This window comes from Dipodomys spectabilis, unplaced genomic scaffold (genome assembly GCF_019054845.1).
Source record: "Dipodomys spectabilis isolate Male_0828 unplaced genomic scaffold, ASM1905484v1 ptg000021l, whole genome shotgun sequence".
In the NCBI taxonomy this organism is placed as follows: Eukaryota; Metazoa; Chordata; class Mammalia; order Rodentia; family Heteromyidae; genus Dipodomys; species Dipodomys spectabilis.
In genome coordinates, this window is record NW_024870698.1 from 7,099,965 (window position 1) to 7,124,165 (window position 24,201).

Below are 24,201 nucleotides of genomic sequence, written 5' to 3' on the forward strand. Positions count from 1 at the left end.
TTCTTATGGCTCAAAGTGAGAGATGTAAGAGAAAATAGGAAGGAAGAAATGGATAAGAACATTACTAATTCTAGCAACCCTGGGAATGGTGAGGGTAAGGGGCTGAATGGGTTGTGGGGTCAGAAGGATTCTTTGACTTCCTGGGAAACACCGAAGGCGTTGGCTGGGTTTGGACAAGGTTTACCTGGAAGAGGATCTACTGCCTGGGGACCTTGATCTTGACCTGGAATACGGTGATCGTGAACACGATCTGTGTCGAGAAAAGGACCTTGAACGAGAGCGCATCCTTTGGGGTCTCTGAGAAAATAAGGATTTGGGTGGTGATACTGAATCTCTACACGGAGAGTTAAAAGAAGAGCAAGAAGGCGACACATCGAACAACGAGTAGGATCGCGTGCCATCCCACGGGTAGCTCAGTTTATCACTTTCATCTTCACTGTCATCAAACAGGCCGTCCATGGCTAGTCCTGAATTTATAAACATAGGTAGTTTGGAGAATTGTTCATTACTGAAGTCACTGTCCCTCAGTTCACTGGTCTTGTCTGCTTCGTCGTCAAAAACAGCTTGACTGGGATGGCCGAAGTGCTTGTTCAGCTCGGCCCGAATTTCCTGGTCTTGGAGCTGTTTTCTGGTACTGCAGGGTGAGACCTGCTTGCTGGCCTCCAAAGTCTCTCTCAGGTAGCACTGGTCTGAATCCGTGGAAGAACAAATGTGCCTCTGCCAGTCAGAGGAGGCATCTTTGTAGGTTAGTTGTCTGGAGTCTTGGAGCTCCTGCGATATATTGATGAGTATTTCCGTTTTGGAATTAATGGACTGACAATAGTCATGGTCACCAAACAGCCGTAGGCTGGGTCGTTTGGGCTTCCTTTCCTCGTGTCCACTGCTGAGCGCAGAGGACTTACTGAGCTGTGCGTACAGCTCAGATTGCTCCGGCCCTTTCTTGGTGGAGTGATTGCTTTGGGTAGCAGAAGACTCACTGTACCGGGGTTTCTTTGATGGTGGTGGCACTGCAGTCTTGCAAGAGGACTTCAGCTTGGGAGAAGCCCTGAAAGGGCTATCTTGGTTGGCTTTATGAGGAGGAGTGGTAGGTGGAGTTAGGCCTAAGGTTAAACACAAAACAAAACAAAAACAAAAACAGAAAAAGAAAGAAAAATAATAATAGAGAGAGATGAAGGAAAGAGATGGAGAGATAATGTTCTTAAATGATAAGACTCATTTCTTTTTAAACTTGCCAAGATTTCAGACCAGGTTTAAAACTCAGTTAAAGAAGAAGAAAGAAATTCACACGATCTGAAAAACTATGTCTTCTCCTAAGCCTCTGTCACCCAGAAAAGATGGATGGACAAGGCCAAACAGCACAGTAAGGGCTGTGATATTTTGTATCTCAAGACACCAATCAACGTTAAGACATCTGGCTTCTCAGAAAACACGGACGAACGTGCCACTGCTGCCCGGATGGTGCCAGGCATTACCCAGGCTCACATTCTCAAAGGTTCAACATAGGCTGACTAATGGAAAATCAACAAGAATCAGAAGAGAGAGAGAAGCCTTGCAGGCATTGGTCAGCAAACAACATTTCAGAGGATGTCTTGGTTCAAAGGTCTTTGCCCAATCCAGAAAAATCTATCCTTGGAGCCAAGGAATTTAGCATTAAAAAAAAAATGGAGTGGCAGTGAGCATCACTTGAGATGGGAATGACCTAGACAAGTTTGAAGTTACGTTCAGTCCAACAGACGAGACAACCACAGACGAATTCGGGGAAATGGCTTGACGGTAATGATTCTTTGCCTCCACAGTTCATTAACTTAGTAAACCATGGCTAATGTAGGTATAATACATTCTTGTAAGCATAACTAATACATGCTGTCGAAAATATGGTCCTGCGACAGAAACCAAAGTGCCCGGTGGTGTAAATACCACTATGCCGGGGACCATTTTATATAGTGCACACGTCACACAGAGTGATGAGACAGAGAGACTGAAACAAATTCAGACTTCAGCAACTAATTAAATTAGGAAGAAGTAAAAGGAGCAAAGGAGTCACTTCTCAGCGGTGGCCATTCCATTTTGTCTCAAAAGGGCAGAGCCTTCTGCCAGACACTATGGTCAAGAAGTCAGAGGCAAAGTAGTTGCCTCTAAGTTTCACCCCTGAGTAAATATGACTCATGCCTGCATGCTGAAGAAGTACTGTGAACTGGCTGGTTCCAGAGTCCAGGGAACTTTGAAGAAGAGCAGGCTGGAGTTCAAATGACTTTTTGCTTACAAGGGAACATTTTAGTTTACAACACACTTTCTATTTAGGAGGAATGGAGGATTGGCGAACGCCACTCAGCAAAAAGAACTTGAAGTCTGTTAACAAGCCTGGGGTTAGACTTAAGGCAACTGCACATTTCAAGGGAAAAAAAGTTCTACCTTGCTGTATGTATGTATATGTATATAATATATATATATATATATATATATATATATATATATATATATATATATATAAAACCAAGTAGGTCACAGTAATCCACATGAAATTTTGATATAAAGCAGAAAGATGCTGCTGCCTTACTCTCTTATTTTCCAATAAAGAAGTGGAAGAAATAAATTGTTTTCCCCCCTCAAAATAAAATATCTGACACCAATATTTGGGAACTTTTAACATTCCTAGCTAATTCTCTCTGTGTAAGGAAAGGTATAGCAATGTCAAGGGTTTGGACTTTGGAATTCCAGCCCAGAAAAGTTGATGTCACACCAGTGCGAATATGAGAGCCTCACAAGTGCTTTTGTGTCGCAGAAAGTCGTGTGTCCTTTTCCCAAATGAAAGTCTGCATCATTCCTCTTATGTTTCCCTTTTCACAGATGAATGTGTCTTCTAGTCCATATAAAACCTTCTACTGCATTCCATTTTCTCCTCTCTCTGTTTCTCTCTCTCTCTCTCTCTTTTCCCACAACATGCTCCCTCTTGTCTGGTTTATCATCTCCACGGCCCTCATTCATACCACAGGCTACATTCAATTTACCAACATAATACATTAAAAAGTATTAAAGCCCAGGAAAGAAATGGCAAGTTCTCAACCACTGTTCACAAGAACCAGAGGAGAACTAATGAGTTGGCTGAGTAAATACCAGTCAAATATACAAAAAGCTACAACCCTAAATTAGAGAACATGACATTCAACTTCCAAAAATCCAGCTTCATAATTTGTTTATGATCACTTTATTTTAGATCACTGTATTTTCTTGTTACCATCTTCAACTTCAAATTATTGTCTTGTCTCTCCAAAGACAAGCAAGTACTTTGTGAAATAATGCTTGGATTAATTAATTGCAACATTTGTGTGTGTGTGTGTGTGTGTGTGTGTGTGTGTGTGTGTGTGTGTATGCGCGCGCGCACGTGCGTGCATGTGCACGTGCACACTGGTTCTGGGAGTTATTCTTAGCACCTGGGCACTATATCTGAGTTTTTTGTGCTCAAAGCTGGTACTCTACTGCTTGAACCACACCTCTACTTCAGTTTTTGCTGATTACTTGGAGATAAGAGTTTCACAGACTTTTCTGACCAGGCTGGCATTGAACTGTGATAATCAGATCTCAGCCTCCTGATCATTGTAACATTTGAACACTTATTTTTATTTTCCTTTTAGATGACTCAGAATGAGAGTACTTCTCATTTCATATGAAATCCAGGCTTTACACATCTCCGTAACCCAGTACCTTCTACTCCCAAATGTATGTGTTTTGACAGATATTCTAGATGTATAAAAAGAAACCTAAATTTCAGAAATGCCAAATTAGGCCACTGTTAAAGAGAGACAAATTCTAAAATTAGCTCAGCTATCTAGGGATTTTAAATATAGAAATTCTTTTCCATCTAGAAAATCTGAAACCTTTGTCCTAGTACCTAAGCTCATTATTGCTTAAATAACTGGTTCTCAAGTTGCTCCTGGGAGTGATGACATACTAATTGTATTTTCTTTGAATTAAAAGAACAACAACAAATTTTCCTAACTTGTTCACGTGTGAGTCACTTCTGGCTACTGAGCAGACATTTACTGTGAACTTGCTATGTGGCATCTGCTTCTGGAACTTCAAAGACTCAGTTCCCAAGAACTTCATCCTTCATTTTAATAAAGAGGTAATTCTTTCAAATTTGAAATATTTATATTTTTTCTGACCAATGTATGCAGAAAAACTAGAAACACTGAGATGCTACCAAATGCATCCTATGGAGGAAAACCCCAGGAGAATAAAATTTTGTTGCCCTCACTTGTTCAACTAAATCAACAACACTTGATTATTGAATGAGAAATTCATACATTTAGGGGTAGCAGAAAACAATTTCAATAGTTCCCTAAACTTTTCACACTTTTTCTATCTTGGATCAGAAAAATACCTCGGCCTGAGTCGCAAGTCTCCGGGATGGTAAGATGTTGTATAATCAAGTGCCTAATTATCGATCTAGTTTCAGATATATAGATGGGACCCACGGCAAAGCAAAATAAAATACAAGTGCAAGGATCACTTTAAAAATTCCTTTGAATATAGTAGCAAACTTTGAAGAGCTGTTGATGGGACAGACCACCCCTGTAACTGGCCCTTCATCGGTTAGATTTTTTTAACCTTCCCTCCAGTAGGAAGAAGGTCACTACTCAATTCCTTATTGCTGCTACCTTTACTCATCTTCCTACTAATTGCCAGACTCTCAATTTCATGCCCCACGACTAAATCAACAGTGTCAATGTCTGCTATAACCTCTGGATTATTTCCTGTGTGTTGATTTTTCTGGGGAATGTGTACATTTTTGGTGTTGACAGTACAAGGTATATTCCATGCTCTCTCTTGAACTTAGCAGGTTTTGACAGATTTATGTGAGGACAGATGGCCATTACAGGCTGAAGGCTGACAAGAGGCAGTTCAGAGCATTGTTAACACACTTGCACCAACTCTCAGCAGTGCAGCTCTGTGCAGAATGTAATTCAGACTATAGCTTTTTTATTGCTGCCTATTTTCTTTTGTCAGAAGAGCCTGCTGTGCAGAGCAACAAATGGCTGCTATTACCCAGAATGTAATGGGTGTCAGACAAATCACGTAACACAAACAATCAAGAGTATGTAGGTCATATTTCAACAGAGCACAACCTTAGCAATATTTATGATTACTGCATTGAAATGTGCTCTATAATAAACAAGTACCTCTACATCACTCACACTTATGCACTTTGGCATGGCAAATCTCGAAAAAGTGGCACACAATCTTTTTAAGCAGTCCTTTTATTTAATATATATATATATACATATATATTAAAGTCAGACAAGTTTGGTTTGGTTTGGTTTTTCATTATGTGCTGGGGGGGAGATTTCCTTGGAGGACTTCTCTTTGGGGTTTGTTTGTTTAATTGAATGACTCTGATAAATGAGAAAGCAGGCCTCAACTCTGTTTCTTGTGCTCCAGTATCCATTCAACAACTTCAGCAGGACTTTCCTCCCTTTGTGTAGCTTAGGTTTTACTATTGTACAGAACAGACTGCTAACTCTATAACAAACTTCTGGATACATTTTACAGTAAGATTGTGCTTGGGTTGCATGCCAAGCCAGGCATTTAAAGAAAAGCATGTATGGTACTGGCACCTCATGCCTGCAATCCTAGCTAGTTAGGAGGCTGAGATCTGAGGATTGAGGTTCAAAGCTAGCCCATGCAGAAAAGCCTAGGAGGAGACCATATAGCCAATTACCCAGTCAAAAGCCAGAAGTGGAGATATAGCTCAAGTAATAGAGTATCAACCTTGAATAGAAAAGCCAGAGAGTGCTTGGGGACCTGAGTTTAAGCCCCAATGTGGCATAAAACACACACAAAAGCAGGTAAGACAACACATAATTAAAGAAAAGCAGTAAGTTTCTAATTTGCTTAAACAATTACTAAGAGAGGAAAACTGGGCAAAGGAAAGGGTGTCACTTGTTCTCACTAACTCTAGGCCTCTAGAACTTGGAGTAAGTGTGGAGAGAAAACAGGGGAGACTCATATTCTGTGGGTCCTCCCGGCTACTCCAGTGGTTTACAAGATTTGGCCAATAGAAGCTTCTCTAATGCCCCTGTTCCCACTTTCCCAGCCTTTTTCTGAGCTCCATGAAATATATTCACACAGCATAGGAGAGCTTTCGTCTCCCTACTCAGGTACTGTGTCTATGCTGATTTGGAGAGTGTGTGTGTGTGTGTGTGTGTGTACTGGGACTTGGACTCAAGGCTTCACACTCTTAACTTGGCTTTTTTTTTGCTCAAGTCTGTCTCTTACCACTTGGGCAACCTCACCAGTTCTGGCTTTTTTGCTGGTTCATTGGAGATAAGAGGTGCATAGAATACAAACTTTTCTACCCAGGCTGGCTTTGAACCATGATCCTCAAATCCTGAATAGCTAGGATTACAGACATGAGCCACCAACACCTGGCGGCATAAAGATGTTTTAAAAATAGCATCTTGCTTATTAGAGAACAAACTGGCCATACAAAAACACTTTAGAACATTCCTAAGAAAGGGGCCTAATTCCTCAATTGCTCATGGGAGACAAGGAGGAAACCAGGCTCCTACAGATATCTACCATTAAGGCCAAAGCTGGTGCAGGGGAGGAAACTTCTGTGTTACCCCTGTCTTAAAGAAAACAGGGGAATACCACTTCCAGAAAACTGAAGAAGAAAGAAATGAGCATTATAGACACTGGGTCAAGAAGAATGAGATTGACAATGAAAAAGGAAGCTCTGGTTGAAATATGGAAGACCTTCCCAACAGAGACAGTTGCCAAACCTTGTAGTAAAAAGAATTTGTTGGGTCTCCCCCCCCACCCCCCGCTTTTTTTGGATTTTTTGCTTGAGAGGAATGGATTATATAACCTGTCAAAATAACTTTCCAGTTTTCTGTCACTGTGCTTTTCCTTTTAAAAGTACTCAAGACTGCCCATATTTTGCTGTACTTTGATTTGCTTGAGATGTATTACATATAAAGAAACAGAAATAAAAAAGATTCTCCAAATACATACTACTGTCAATATTTGTTCCAGATAAAATGAACTTTCAAATGGAGAGTCTAAGCGGATATTATAATAATCCTTATTTTAAAAAGTTTGAAGCTAATTGGTAAATGAGTTCCATGATTTTTGTTGGTTTGTTTGTTTGGGACCCATGTATAGTCTGATTTCAAGAATGAAATAAATAAATGTACCACCCTAGGTGCTGGTTGCTCATGCCTTCAATCCTAGCTAATCAGGTTGAGATCTGAGTAGCTAGTTTTGTGGTTCAAAGACAGCCCAGGAAGAAAAGTCTATGAGCCTCTCACCTGCAATTAACCAGCAAAAAAAGCCAGAAGTAGAGGTGTGGCTCAAGTGGTATAGCACCACTTGTGATCAAAAAATCCAAGTGAGAGAGTCAGACTCTAAGTTCAAGCCCTAGTACCAGCCCATAAACAAAAATGAAACAAAAAACACTGACCAACAGAGAAAACAAATTGCCAAGATCCAGTAGTATTAATGTAATTAGACTGCTGATTATCTTGTCTACATTTTCTTAATTAATTGTATAATAGCATCAGTGTCTGTACAATGTTTTTAGTAATGACAAACATGAACATGAAATTTTGGTGCAAGTCATTTTGGTCCCTAACCAAATTCCTTTATATCTCCTGGTTAAAACCACCACCTTGGGCAGCTGACATTGCCTTGTCATTTCCATTTCAGAAACAAACAACACAAAAAAGATGGTAGCAGCCTGAAAATCTCCATATGCAATAGATTTAAATGCCTTCTGCCAAAAGAGCATTCTCTTTTCTCTCAGCTTGCTTTACTAACAGCTATTTTGAAATCAAATTAGTTTCTACACCTGTAAAAGAGAAGAGTTGTTGTTGTTTTTTTATCAGCCAAAATGAGCTAGTTTAGGACAATCACGAAGAAGTCAGACCAGCTGGCAATACCTAATAAAGCAAACTTCCTATCTTATCCCTCCTGCCTCCCAAAGACACTGCAGATGGGGCGCAGACATTATTCTAGAGGTCTTAGAATTTTGTTGACTCTTTACATTTTTTTTTAAATGTTTGGAAAAATTCACTAAAATTTGCGAGAGTGAAAACAAAAAGAAAGAAAAGACACCAGAAAACCTAGGTAACAGCTTGTTTACTTTCAGTGCCTCAACCAAAAACAGATGAAGCATATAGAACTAGAATGAACAAATCAACAGTATGAAATGCCATTTCCATTCTCTCTACCCACTGTGCCTCTATGGCAGACATCACTAATTGATCAGGACATTCCCACTGAGTAGAGAGTTGGCCTTAGAATCTTCTACAATACAATGCTCCTGGTAGCCAACCCGTATCAGTGATACTTGGCACAGGCAATGAAACCTATTTAACATAACACATGTCAACTACAATCTTTAAGATTCAAGATTTTGGGAAGGAGACACACTCTCTAGTGAGCTGGATCTACTTCGAATCCCAAGTCCAGCATATAACTGATGTCCACATACAACATTTTTCTCAATGATGAAATACACAGGGTATCAAAAACAGCAGAAGTGGGTGGTGGTGGTTCATGCCTGGAGTCCTAGCGAATCCATAAGCAAGATATGAAGACTGCAGTTTGAAGCCAGTTCAGTTAGGTAAGTCTGGGAGACCCTTCTCTCCAATGCACCACAACAAAGCAGAAATAGGACTATGGCTTAAGTGATAGAGCACTAGCTTTAGGTAAAAAGAAAATTAGGGAGAGTGTCCAAGCCCCAAGTTCAAATCCAGTACCAGTACACACACACACACACACACACACACACACACACACACACACACACACACATACACTCACTCACACGTGCGCCAAAAGAAGTTATACTATGTAGTGACAAATATTCCTGATTAATCATGAGAATTTCTGGTAATAGAAATAGATGTTGAGAGACTATGAAAGAGCTGTTTCGGTCTTGATGGCTAAGTCACACACACACACACACACACACACACACACACACACACACACACACACACACAGCCCTTAAGAGTAGTATCTGTTCAGTGTTTAGAGACGTAGGTGTGGATGTGCCACAAAACAGAATAAGGAAATTCACATATGATGGTTCTAAAGAAGCTAGCAGCAGGATTGAGGATGTTGGTGAGCAGAAAACATTAAAATATTAGACGAGACAGTCGTACTAGTCAAGAAGAAATAACGTCCACTGGACTCAGCAGATTAAGTGAACTGAGAATTAGTTAATGGAGAAGCAGCTAATATTTATTGGATATTTGTATAATATGCTAGGATTTGTGATTAATCTTATTTAATCCTCATAGTGACTCATGAGGCAGGTAATGTTATGGTCTTCATCTGATGGATCAGGACCCTGAATTTTATGAATATTGAGTACATTGATCCGGGTCATATTCTAGATGAGGGTAGATCCACATTTTGAACGTGGGTTTGTCTAACAGCAAAGCAAAGTTTCTTCCTAACTTCACTAAGACATATCATTTTCCCTTAAAAAAATCATTCTACCCTATGGAACATTTTCATTTAAAAACATGTTGAACTCCACGCCATTGTCATGTATGTAAGTTGAGAATGGTTGAATATTGATAATAGAGCTCAAGCTATATTTTTGTTATTTTGAAACTAATAGTATTTGAATTTAGTTGTTATGAATATGACTTTAAAATTGAAGGAACTGAGGCCAAGAAAATATCAAGGAGAGAGAAAAGGAGTCTTAGCAACCGGATATGATGTAGGAGAGAAGTGAGCGCTCCAACTAATCTTCCCTGACTATTTTCAATTCCACGTCAAGCTCATGTCATCTGAGCATCTGCCTCTTTTTCCATCCTTATGTCAATATCTCCTCTCCACTTCACGCAGTACTTTAAGCTCAGATGCAAATACGTTTCTTCCTTAAGACTCCCCAAGTCAGTTTCACCTGTTGAGAGTTCAATTTCCCTCAGACTCCTTCCATCATGCATCACTACGTCATTCACTGAGATAATGGGCCTTAACATTACTTTCTGTTCCTTCAACTGTCCTCAAGGTTCTTGTAAATCTTTCCCATAATCATGGTCTTTAACTTTGAAGCTATGTTATTATAGTATTCCCCTTGGACAGTCCCTTTTATCCCTGCCTGATTCTCTTGAGGTGTAGTCAATGTTTGTCTCCTCCAAACACAAGTAATACATTTTCCTGATGAGTTTTAAAGGAGATAGTGACCCAAAGACATCATATGCTCCGTCTCTTCCTTCTACCACCAGACTTCACCTTTCAGACCCCTACTACATCGTTTGCATTCTTCCTCATGTCTGTGTTTTCCCATAGCTCTAAATTCCTTCTCTGCCATCACCACAAACTGGCTGTACCTCAGCTTTCCAGCCTTCTATCTTCCTATTATTGCCATCATGCTCAACAAACTAAAAGTCATTCTCTGGGCCCACCTTTTTCTAGAAAGTAACAAAACATTATATATCACAAATATTCTTCCTTTCCTGCTGCTTATCTGTAGGTAGTATATTCTGGAGATTAACCCCGTGGGTGAAGCCTGAGAATATTTATTTAATGTACATTATGGCCAAGCATTATGTTTCATACTTCTCATACATGTGTCTCCAAGTCTTACATTTGCTACATACCAACCAGGACCTGAAATGTATAGAGCAAGTATTAAAAATATGTAGATAAACCAGACTCATGCCTGTAAATTTAGCCACTCAGGAGACTGAAGTCTGAGGATTGTGATTCAAACTACCCAGCGAAAACAAGTCTGTGATAAGGTGAAAAGTCTGATCTCTAATCAACCACCACAAAGGCAGAAATGTGGCACAAGTGATAGAATGCCAGACTTGATCAAAAATGTTAAGGAATAGTACTTAGGCCCTGAGTTCAAGCATCAGTATTAACACACACACATACACACACACACACACACACACACACACACACACACACAGAGTCAGAAAATTAGTTTGCATTGCTCCCAATAACTTTTCAACAGTGCCAGAATAAAGTATTAAAATAACATGATAGTGAATCATTAAGTAGACTATATAAAAATTTTTATGGATTTCTAGTATTAAAAAACTTTTTTTAATATAAATCTCTACCTGAAGCCAGGCACCGGTGGCTCACGCCTGTAATCCTAGCAACTCAGGAGGCTGAGATCTGAGGATCATGGTTCCAAGCCAGCCTGGGTAGGAAAGTCCTTGAGATTCTTATCTCCAATAAACCACACAGAAAACTGGAAGTGGCGGAGTGGCTCAAGTGGTAGAGTGCTAGCCTTGGGCTGAAGAGCTGAGGGACAGCGTTCAGGCCCAGAGTTCAAGTCCCATGTGTAACAAAAAAAAATCTCTACCTGTCATTCAATTGAGTGGGTTATAGAGTTCTCAAAGTATAAATAAACTGCTTAAAATTGCATTCCTGGGCTACTGATATAGCCCAGTGGTAGAGTGAACATCAAACATATATAAGACACTGAGCTTCATTCTTAGCACCACAAACATAAAGAAATCTATCAATAAGAATAAATATTCAAATTTCTTTGTAAATACTACTGTCTTACTCACAGTTGAGATATAAGTAAATAATATGTTTACAAATTAGAAAAATACTTTAACAATGAGAATAACCAATGTCAGTAAAGATACAGCACAGCAAGGATGTTTATTCAATACGAATAGGGCTACATGTAGAAACATCCTTTTGGAAAACAGGTGATAGTGTATACATCAGATTTTTTTCAGATATTTATGAGCTTATTTTTGGCATTAATAACTGTTAGAAACCTATTTAAGAAAAATAAGATAAAAAAAATTTATGAACAAGTTGGGTGCCAGTATTTTATGCCTGTATTCCTAGCTACTCAAGAAGGCTGAGATCTGAGGATTGCAGTTTGAAGCCAGCCCAGGCAGGAAAGCCTGTGAGACTCTCATCTCAAATTAACTGCACAAGTAGTTGGACACACAGCTGTAGCTCAAGTGGTAGAGCATTAGCCTAGAGCAAAAAGCTCAGGGACAGCACCTGGGCCTCAGGGCCCCAGACCTGGTATGCATACACTACACCACACACACACACTCACACACACACACACACACACACACACACACACACACATGCAATATATATATATATATATATATATATATATATACATGTATATACATACACTTTTTCTCTGTCATTCCCTCTCTCTATATATAATATTCCACTGCAGTGCTAGTTCAAAAAGATACATTATAAAGCAATCTAAATATATGATAATAGAAATATGCTTAAATAAATCTTGATCTGCCTAATCAAACTAATATAACCAAACAGTAAAGAGTTTAGGATGATTAAAAAAATTATTAAAATGGTCATCGAAAAATCAGTATATACATGCACTTACAGATATAAAAAATTATTACAAGCAAATGAGAAAAGCCATAAAAAACATTGCTATGGATGTTTCTATGTTTTAAGACTGTAAAGAATTTTTCAACGTTTATTTTTTTACATTTTTTCACAGTAAGCTTACATTTGTAATGATAGAATTAACAAGTGTTTCTTTAATGAAAAGTTTGGAATTAGTACACATACGGAAGCTCTTTTACCCTTCTCTAAAAGCGAGTAACTGACTAACTCCAGGAATAACAATAAAAAGATTCTTTTGAGCTGAATTATCACTCAGAGCCATAGCAGTATATTTTCCCAAATGTGTTCATGTTCATGATACCAGTGACTGGCGTTACATTAGTTGACAAAAATATTACATAAATGAAATAGGAGTTGACAAATTGTTTCTCTAAGAGGATACAGTAAAGGTAAGTTGCTAAAAGAAAAATACTATAAATTTGTTTGGAGTTGGTGTTATCATTCAGCAATGGGGGGAAATCATTAAAAAAATATAGAAAAACTTCACACTCAAATTGCTGTTATAAATGTATTCAATTCTTGCCAAAAACTGGTGGCTCATGGCTGTAATCCTAGCTACTCAGGAGACTGAGATGTGAGGATCGTGGTTTGAAGTCCATGAGACTATTTTCTCTAATAAACTACAAAGAAAACAGCTGGGAATGGTACTGTGGCCCAAGTGGTACAGCACTAGCCTAAGCAAAAGAAGCTCAGAGACAGTGCCCAGGTCCTGACTTTAGCCCTAGAACTGGTGTGCACAGGAATGTGCACATGACTTCAGCCCTAGAACTGCAGTGTGCAGGAGGGTACACGTGAGTGCAAGCACGCACACACACATGCACACACACGTGCTCCACATGTATTTAATTATTTTCCTTCAAAGAACAGAAAAAATAGGGCATACTATCTAGGACATGGCACATGGTATTCATGTGATTGAAGGCAGAAAGACAAATGGATCCCTAGTTGCTACATTTAAGTCCAAAATATCAATTTGATATTTTAATGTGTGTTTAAATGTTTCAAGCAAAAGCACACCGATATGCTAAAAGTTCAGAGTTGCTTGAATCAACTTTATAGAGGAACCTGCCAACTCCTTGTCCTCTCTGGTCATTGTATATAATACGTACTAAAAAAAGTTACTTCTAACCATATCTGTGTTATAATTTTTTAAAAAAATAATGTTATGCATATGCTTAAAGAAGTGAATTTATGTGTGCAATATAAAACAGATATAAAACTAATGCATATATATATGCCTGTATATACATATATATACATATGTATCTATACATATATATATGTATACATCTATATATATGCCTGTATATACATACTATTCATATACCATGAAATTAACTACTCTACTGCTTGACCAAATCATGCAATCATGCAGTGGACCTTTCATAAGGAGGTAATTTAGCAAATTCAAAGTGTGAAATTAAACTTAGTGACAATGACTGTGGTGCATGTAGGCACCATAGTTCTGGTTGAAAGCATCGTGTTTAACTTACTGTTTCTTTATCCTTATCAGCAATGGCCAGAGCCAAAGAACTTTTTGTTCTGACATCCTAAGATTCACTTTCTGGTAGAATTCAAGTACCTAAACCTAAAGCACTTAGCAAGCAGAGAAGCACCATTGACAACCAACTCAGAAGTTTGCCTAGGAACTCTTCAGCGAGTCCAACGGTTCAAGCTCTTTTCTCTTCACATGAAGCAAAGACTGGCTAAAGAAGTTCAGAGATCCCAAAGGTCCAAGGAAATTACTCTTGTTGGAAAACACATAAGAACATTTTGTTTTGATGAATGGATATATTTTCAGTTTTCTCTTTTGCTGGAAAGATACAAAAATAGTGACATACTTTGGATAGCATTACGCTGCTAAATATAGGAGAGTGTGAAAATATTCCAAGTGAAGTATTGATCTCAGAAAAAGAAATGGAATTCAAGGATTTGTCCTTTGTTCTTTAGCTCAACAATCCTCCGCAAGTTCCTAAATATCTCTAAATCTCATTTCCTCAAATTAGAACTAAGAAACAACAACAACAAAACCTTACCAATATCCTCCTGAGGTCACTGTGAAATTTAGTAGAACCATTTCTATACCTGCTATAGTTATTGGATAGGCAATCCAATATGTTAACTTCTCCTCCTACTCAAGTTTCTACATCTTTATCTGGAATAGGATTCTTCAGAATCCAAAACAAAAATATACAGCAGAAGGTTCTGAATACAATAAATGTCTTCTGTGTAAAACACTTTTCAACTCCACTTGTCAGCATAAGCAACTGAAGGTAATTTGTTGATGACTTTGCTAACTTTGTTGGCACTCTTTCATTAATTGCATAGAGAATATATGTTGTAGGAACTAATAACATCTTTCCCATACACACAACATTTTCAGGTGGAATAGGAGGCTTACCTGCAGTTCCAGAGAGTTCCACACTTAAGGTTCGTTCAATAGTCTTGTTCTCAAATGGGGAACTCTTGGGGTCACTGGAAGATATGGCACATTTATAAAAACAAACTGAAATGGAGTTGCTGTAGCCAAACGTATTAGAATCCCCTTCCCTTTCTGAAAATGGTTGCATTTCTTAATACTTACTTTGGTGACTCTGGGGTCAGAGGAAGAGATAAAGTTGTTGGTTTGGCTAAAGGGAGGGGGAGAGAAAGAAACTAGTTATAAAATATTGAGTGTTCTGCAGATTTATTTTCTGTCTACTGCACTCAAGTTGGAAAAAGAGCCAGGAAACTGGGAATCTAAACTAAGGAAATCCTTGAATGTTGGATCAAAGTCAGACAACAGTCCATTATGCTAAAACAAATTCCAAACAACATTTGCATCAGTAAACTACCATTTGAAAACACGTACCCAAACAGAATTTTCCCCCAAAACGTATCATCCTGTTAAGGATACAAAATTTGCAGCATACCATCAGAGAAAAATAATGTTTTCTGTTTTAATTTGGAATATAGTGCACAGTTTGTTCAGACAAGAAAACAGCAGAGTAACTACAAGGCGACAGAACGTTATGAATATTCAGTTGATTTTACTCCTAAAATGTATAATTGTATATCTAGCCTTGAGAATAGGTTATGTCTATGAGGCCAAAGCTCAAGCAATAACCATTCCATTCACTGGAAATTAATTGAGAGATGATAGCAAATGGTGGACATTGACCCAGATGGCTTGAATGGAGTTCACATTGACAAATCCAACAGACAATTGAAATAAGAGACTATGTCAATCAGTTAAGAGTTGCATAGACATGCAATAAAGAGCTTATTACTTCCTTTCAACCTTTCCTAAATCTAACTTTCTACAGGAAGCAGTTCCTAGTAATAAAGGACAGGGATGATTAAAAAAAAAATCTTTCACCAATGTTTTAGCTACATCTTCATGTGAGTATTTCATTCTGAACAGAAAGAAGGGACTAGATGATAAGAAATATACTTAAGGCAGACATCCTTATCATGTGTACATCTCCATAAGCATATATGTGTGTCTGTGGAGATGTATGTATGTAGGTGTATGTCAAATTTTTCTCATTAAATAACCACTTTAAGAAGGTCAAGAGATAGTTATTTATGTAATAAAACTGATGGAGTGGAAACCAAAAGGGTCTTTGGAATAAATTTCTTTATGGATGAAAAGATAGAGACCTAAAGGAGCCAAATGATCTTTGCAGAGCTATAAAACTGGTTATTGGGGGCTGGGAAGGTGGCTCAGTGGTAGAGCGCTTGCCTTGCATGCCTGAGGCCCTGGGTTCGATTCCCCAGCACCACATAAGCAAAAAGAAAAAAAGCCAGAAGTGGCACTGTGGCTCAAGTGGTAGAGCGCTAACCTTGAGCTGAAGAGCTGAGGGACAGCGTCCAGGCTCAGAGTTCAGGCCTCACAACTGGACCCAAAAAACAAAAACAAAAACAAAACAGAACAAAAAACTGGTTATTGACAGAATTGGCCAAAATGGTGTTTTCTTTCTCCCATTATCAAAAGGAATTTTATTCAACAGATTTTAATGTAAATTAATCAATCCTACTAATTAAGGTGTTTTAAAATATGAAAATACTATTTATGTCCAATTAGCCTGAGATTAGGTACTTTACTTGGATATATAGTGTTTATATATTTAGTTTGTAGATTTAGATTTGGTTTTTAAACAGTTGAGTGCTATATGATCTATCTAATGTGCAACCAGAAATATGAAAAACATGCTAGCTTCTACATATTAGGTACATTAATTGTTTTTCATATGTATACAGATAAATTAGCTGATTGTACATTAATTTTTGAGTTTGTCTAATTTAATGAGCCTTCCAAAAGAATGAGTTTCTCCTCAGAAACTTTAGTCACTTTTATGTTCAGTGAATAATTAGGATAATATGTACAAGTTCTATAGAAAATACAACCTGAGATGTAATTATGTTCTATATCATACAATAAATGTACATTAAAAAGCAGAATCTGAAAATCCAGGTTTTGAGATGTAGAGAAGGCATTTGAAATGGTCAAAGGAAGGCCCTTAAAATTTTGGTATCTGGATGCAAGTAAAGCCAAAGCCAATGGAGGAAGAAGAATTGGCAGCTGCCATATTTAAATGGTACCAAAGGCAAACAGGAAGTGTAACCACAGGGAGAGTGCAATACCCAAAGCAGAAAGTCACTAGAGGATGCTGACTTGGTTTAAGGAAAGGTGCATCCACCTTGTTCCGAGGACCAGCAGACCAGAGAGTATGAAGGTGGTCTCTGTGGGGCTGAAATTTCTTTGTCATGCAGACTATATTGATTTTAGTTAAATGCACTTGTGAATGAATGAATGAGTAGATGAATAAATGTGCTACCCATATACAACAAGTCTAGACCATCATCCTAAGGAAACAAAATGAGCACAAAAGCACGATACCACAGAACAACTCAGGCAAAGTTTGTTGAGAACAAAATTCCAATGCATGAAGAAAGGTGACATCACAACATCTGCTGTCATTGCCTCTAACTGTTCATGTACTTCCTCCTTTCTCATTCTGAATATGAATGTCAGTAATCTCTGAGACGGCTTTGATTATTAATAGCCAGCCATGTTTCATTTCTTTTAGGCCTTTAATAGTGACAGGATTTATTTATTTATTTTTTATTTTTCCTTAATCAGCAAGCTTTGTTCTGGGATAAGCCTTTCATGCCTTACCAGAGATATATACCTTAAAATAATGCATATGTAGCTGGTCTCATCTAGAAAATGTATCCTCCAGAGGGCTCTTTAATTTTTCACTGCCAGGATTTGTAAAAGTTTACAGCAAAAACGAAAGATAAGTGCTTAAAAACACACTCAAAATTCAAAAGGGGTGAGAGCGAGAGAGAGAGAGACAGAGAGAGACAGAGACAGAGAGACAGAGAGAGAAAGAGAGAGAGAGAGAGAGAGAGAGAGAGAGAGAGAGAGAGAGAGAGAGAGAGAGAGAGAGAGAGGATGGGGGAGAGAGTGTTGCCATGTGTACCTGGTCTGGGTTTCTGTTCACAGAGTTTCACCAAGCTCAAAACAAAACTTCAGCTCCAGGATCAATATCTATGAGCACAGTAAGGCTGAGGGGAGCACAGTGAACGTTCTCTGCCCTCACATGAGCCAGCCCAACCAGCTTCCTTGTACCAGGCCTCAGCCCAGGCACCCCCTCAGAATGGGGGTCCTTGGTTTCTTAAAATACTATGACACATGGGGCTGGGAAGGTGATCCGTGGTAGAGTGCTTGCCTTGCATACATAGGGCCCTGGGTTTGATTCCTCAGTACCACATAAGCAGAAAAAGCCAGAAGTGGTGCTGTGGCTCAAGTGATAGGGCACTCACCTTGAGCTGAAGAGCTGAGGGACAGCGCCCAACCCAAAGTTCAAGCCCCATGACTGACCCTCTCCCCCCCCCAATAAAAAACATACTATGACACATTTGGCAATAGGTAGTCAACGGGGGCAAAGGGAGCTATTGAAGGGAATTTGGGCTCATTAAATACAACTTCCCAAACTGACACAGAGAGGTGGGCAGTAAATTTGCCTCTCTAACAGGGAAACCAATTGAGAGCCAATTTGAATATTAAAGGAAGCCAGGCACCAGTGACTGATGCCTGTAATCCTAGCTGGTTAGGAGGCTGAGATTTGCAGACCAAGGATCAAGGTTCAGTCAGCTCAGGCAAGAAAGACTATGAGCCGCTTGTCTCCAATTAACCAGCAGAAAGCTGGACACTATGGAGGGCATATCCTGATTTGTCTCAGAAACATCAGCCTCCTCATGATATATAACCCTAGATGTTGTAATATAGGCAATAATTTTTGAAAAAAAATTTGAAAAATGTCTGAATCCTTACCTACAAAATAAAATCTGTGGCTGGGCACTTGAAGCTCATAGTTGTAATTCTAGCTATTCAACAGTTTGACATCTAAGGATCCTGGTTCAAAGCCAGCCAGAGCAGTGGAGTCCGTATCACTCTTATCTCCAAGTAACTACCAAAAGGCTAGAAGTAGAGGTGTGGCTCAAGTGGTAGAGCAAAAAAAAAGTAAGAACACAAGGCTCTGAGTTCAAGCCCTAGTCCCAGCACAGAAAATAAATTAATTAATCTGTGAGCATACCAGGTATCCAAGAGAAGAAGAAGGAGGAAGGGGAGGAGGGAAAAAGGGGGAAGAGGAGGAGACAGAGGGGGCATGGGGAGGAGGAGAAGAAAGAGGAAAAACAGAAAGGAAGGAAGGGAAGAAGAAAGGAAGGAAGGAAGGAAGGAAGGAAGGAAGGAAGGAAGGAAGGAAGGAAGGAAGGAAGGAAGGAAGGAAGGAGGGAAGGAGGGAAGGAGGGAGGAAGAGGGAAAGGACGGAAGGAAGGAAGCAAGCAAGTAAGCAAGCAAGGAAAAGAAGGAAGCAAAAGAAGGAGGAAGAGGAGGAGGAGGAAGAGAGTGCACCCTATAATCAGAGTGTACATAAATATTTACTACTTCTAAAGGTAAAGAGAGCAAACACACTGTCTCATTTTCTCCATTAGTTAGAAGGCCGGAGGGGTGGGAATAATGCTATGTAATAATGGCTTGACTAGTGAAGCTTGCACCTAACTCCAGTGATCTCAGCCACCCAAAATTGTATACTAATCTCACAGCTGTGTGGTGTAATCTCCTCTCCTTCTAAGCTAACATTTCAGGTGTCCGTTGGCGGTTGTGACTTATGCTGCCTCCCAGCTGTCCAGCACCCATTCAGTCTGTCTTCACTGTGATAAAGTGCTAGATTCTTTTTCCACAGAGACTTGCCATTGGAATGTAGAACGAGGTTCCTGCACTGGGACCTACGCATGCCCTGCCTTCCCCCGGAGGCCTCCTCCTACCTTGTACATGTTGCGACTGTGTCTGTGTGTGAGACTTCTTTTTGGAGGTGCATTTGTCTCTGCTGCTGTTTCTGTTTTCTGTGGGTTTGGTGTGCGGAGGGTCATCATTTGTGGTCAGATACTTGAGAAGTTCTGAGCAGGGACGTCTCTGTGGCTTTTGCTGTTGACAAATGCTCTTCGCTTTATTGCTCCATGAATTCTCGGTCTTAAACACAAGGCATAAAAGAAGCTAAAATTAGTCAACTGAACCTTATGTGAATGGATATAGGTTTTCTGAAGAGATGAGATTTGCAGTGAAGTGTTCGGTCTAAGTATACTAGATCTATGAGCTGTGAATAATTGTTTGCAGAACAAGGAAAGAAAATTGCATTGAAAATTCCTAAATGACATTTATGCAGCTTTTTTATTTCATTTCTTCACCATCTCAATGTTTCTACTCAGCAACATGTAACTAACAAGACCCTACAGCTTTTACTGTGAATCAAAAAAAAAAAAAAAGAAGAAGAAGAAGAAGAAGAAAGAAAGAAAGAAAGCTGGTTTAAACCTTAATTTGCCGCTGATTGTTGAAGCCCAGTATTCACAACTCTCTTAAGTACCCCTTAACGCTCCGTTTTTCCTCACAGTGAACGGCAAGACAAACATTGTTTAATACAGACCACTAACCGGATTATGCCATTGCCAGCATTCTTCCCAATTAATGGCAGAGACAGATCTTTTGCAGTGATTCTAGAGCCATCTTTCTCAGGCTAGGCAGCTGGCAAAAAACCCATTCTGTATCTTAAAGTCCCTGGTAGCTAACATGAGCCCATCGGTACGTGTTGTTACAGCTCAACCTGCTGCATATATTACTAAACGAAGCAATGGGATTCATACATTTGTACTTTTTTTTTCTCAATGACCCAAACACAAAACACAAATTCTTTCTGGTTCCAATAGTTCAAGTGCTTCATTGCCATGCTGAGCTAACTGTGGACCCTGAGTTGAATCCATACAAAGTTAACAGTCCGTTTTATGAATCCACGCAGAAACCCCTTTGTTACCTTCCCTCTTGTATTAAGACATTTACATGTGTACCTTAACAACAGCAGGGTTTGTCCTGATCCTGGGATTGTGATTTGCATGGTTCTGGGTGCTGAGACCACTGCATTCATTATAACTCAGCTGAGTATTGGCAGGTGCCAGTAAGAGCTTCTTAAGCTAGAAATGTATCAGGGAAGGGAAAGCAAGAAAAGTTATGCATTGTTTCAGCTTCGATTAAGTCAACTAGAATTATTAACTTAAAATCAACTAACTAGAAATACAAATAAAAGTCTATCATCCTCTAATTATTATATCATGTCTTAGCACAATAGTGCTAAGTGAAATATTTTATGATAAGAAAGAAATGATAAAAGTATATCCTTTTCCTGTATTTGAGACCTAACATTGATAACCTTCTTTTAAATTTAAAAATTATGTTTATATATAATAAAGTATTTTTTCCTAAGCCAATTTTCATATCATTACTCCATGAGGGGAAATACATTATCTTGCTTATTTAGACCTTGGGAGCAAAGAAGAGTGTATATACATTTTCTTCTGCTAAGACCCCAATACAAATAACTAGGCACTGAAGATCATGCCTGTAATCCCAGCTACTCAGAAGGCTGAGATCTGAGGGTTATAGCTCAAAGCCAACCTGGGCAGGAAAGTCCATGAGACTCTTATCTGCAATTAACCAACAAAAAGCTGGAAATAGAGCTATGGCTTAAATAGTAGACTGTTAGACTTGAGCTTTTCGAAAAAGCCAAAGGACAATGTCCCAGCCCTGATTTCATGTCCCAGTACTAGGGAAAAAAAGTGACAATAAATGAAAGATTCTTTGATGCCTTGAACTACATTCCACAACAAAGCCTACAAATAGACTGACTGAGAGAATATGTGTGGGATAAAAGAGTGGTTTCAGAATGGTAAGGAAGGAGCTGTAAGTTGAATTTTGGTCAGTAGACTAGGCAAGGTAGATTCTGATACAGGCCAGACACTTATTGTTCCTTGACCTCTGTTTCTTCACTCAACTAGATAATGCTCAAGGACCTCCCTGCCCTGATGTACAGGTGATTTTGTTCAGCAACCCCTCCTGGCTGAATAAACTGTGTACATGAATATCATCTAGAATATCATCTAGTATCACATGCTAGATCCTAAAGCTAATAACAGATGAAAAATAAATAAGAAACCAGGGATATCACACAGGGGATATTCTCCCCAAGAGTAGAAATCTCTAAACACAAAGAAATATAAGCAAGTTCTCCATCTCTTATAGGGTGTTCTTTTAACACTAAAAAATTAAGAAATGCTTTTAGAGACATAAGAAAAACAACCTCCAAACAGCATACAGGAGCACATTATTAGAGTTTGGTCGAAGGCATTCCATAATTTATACAGCATATTATACTTCAGATTTATGGTAAATGACAAATGGCTACCGTACATGGTAAGGTAAACTGTCTCAGATCTAATAAAATTCTGGTGAAGCAATGCATGGAGAAGAAAAATCCACTCTTCATTGCCATCAAATTTGCTCTTCATTGCCTAACATAAATTTCGGTAAGTTAAGTTGCAAATGTACCATTATTTTTCAACCTTCATAAGAAATATGGATCCAAACTTTGAAAATATTACATATTCATATCTACCAATTCTCTTTCTAGATTTGAATGCATGCAATAAAAATGAGAGCATGTCCATTATTCTAACATTCATAATCATGACAAATGGGAGCAAAGTCACCCCCAAACATCTAACCAGAAGGTAATACTTAATTAATCACAATAAAGTATTATGCAACAGCTAAAAATTATGATGAATACACTTGATATTTACTGCCATGTTGAACATGTTCAAGATATATTTAAAATCAGAAGGCCATTTTCATCCTTTTTTTAATATTAGAAGGCTTTTTTTTAGTCACAGACAAGTTGTCTCTTCTTCCTAGGTGTCTACTTTTCTTATGGTTTTCCTTTGAATATAAATGATGCTAAGAAATAAAAATATATTCACATACAAACCAAGAAAGAGTTTAAAAAAAACCAGAAGAACTGTGTATCCTTAACACTTTTAACAGAGAATCACAGGAATTGCAACTATGAGCTCATTTGGGGATTGTTTGGTTATTAGACTAAATTAAAAAGCCCGACCTTATTGTTACTACATCATACCCATGGAGCAGGTAGCCACGGGCAACTCCGATTGCTGTTAAACAGTAGGAAGGGTTCTTACTAGAGACGGCTCTTCTGCCTCCTGAGGCGGAGGGGTGCCGTCAGGCATGGAGGAAGGACTGGCTTCGTGGTCAGTGGTCACGTCTCCATCTGTCAGTGCATCAAATGAAGGCAATCCGTCTTCATCCACAGGGAGACTGTCCAGTGTCTCTGTGAGGACTGCAAGCAAGTTCGCCTCATTCTCTTCATCTATCTTCTGCACAAACAGAAAAAAAAAGAACCCAGAAGACACCAGTGAGTTGACACTGACAAGTGGATCACTCTGTTAATCTGTTAATCAGCATAGTCTGAAACTTGTTGAGCCGAATGAATGAACTCTTATGTGAAATCTTCCATGTTCACACCAGAATAAGATGCTCATTTCTTCCACAACCTCTTAACTTTGTATGGATGGATGGTATGTAATTGTGTTTTGGACAGTTATTTTCTTGTGTCTTCTTAACTAAAAGAGAAGACTCAGGGAAAGTCTCAGAACTTGACAAAACTGTAGCCATCATCTATTTGATCTTCCAACATACTGCTTCGTTTCCTCTACAGCATAACTTCTGCCCCTCCCCCTGAAAAAAATTAGAAAACTTTCCATTTGAATGGTACCCAAAGAATCTATACACTTTCATGGTTTCAATTATAATCTCATCACTGAACACTAGAAAATCATTTATTTTTTTCTCTCACTCTGACATCTCTCCCAACTTGAGTCATAAATCTCTCACTGGGTATTTCTTCCTTCTAACAAACAGCTCCCTCATCTCTAAAGCCCCAACTTTGAACTTGTCACAGCAAAACTGCTTTTTTTTCTTGACTTCTTCAGTTTGGAAAACAATTCTTCAGAACTTAGTCTCTGGAACTACTTGGACTCCTCTTTATCTTACCCTTAACTGTGTAATGCCTTTTAAGAGCATTCATTCCTTGTAGCCACAAGTAGAATTCTAGCACTTGTATCATGGTGGTTTGTACAAATACATCCTAACTTGTCCTACCACCTTTTAGATTCATTCTCATCAGCACATCCTTGAAAAGCTAACTTTTCCATCACACATTCCATAAGCAGGTTTGAACCCTTAAACAATTCCAATAGCATGCTATGAATTGGAGATGCAGAGAGAAAGAAAGCAAAATGCCATCTCTTCAAGAATCCCTGCTAGCAGAAAGCAAGAGTCCATTTACAATTTTTGAAAGAGAGAGTATCAGTGTTAAGCCTCTGTACAAGAACACCGAAGGGCTACCA

General features: G+C 38.8%; 1 protein-coding gene across 1 annotated transcript in view; it reads right to left on the reverse strand.

The window, feature by feature from the left end:
• Window positions 1-24,201, reverse strand: part of Ppargc1a (PPARG coactivator 1 alpha) — a 100,722-nt gene that overhangs the window by 17,440 nt on the left and 59,081 nt on the right. Inside the window, exons 3-8 of the mRNA XM_042674731.1 lie at window positions 22,975-23,169; window positions 20,791-20,913; window positions 19,717-19,921; window positions 14,984-15,029; window positions 14,801-14,874; window positions 185-1,100 (exon numbers count right to left, since the gene is read on the reverse strand). Of these exons, the coding sequence (XP_042530665.1) occupies window positions 185-1,100; window positions 14,801-14,874; window positions 14,984-15,029; window positions 19,717-19,921; window positions 20,791-20,913; window positions 22,975-23,169 (1,559 nt within the window). The remainder of the gene's footprint in view (window positions 1-184; window positions 1,101-14,800; window positions 14,875-14,983; window positions 15,030-19,716; window positions 19,922-20,790; window positions 20,914-22,974; window positions 23,170-24,201) is intronic.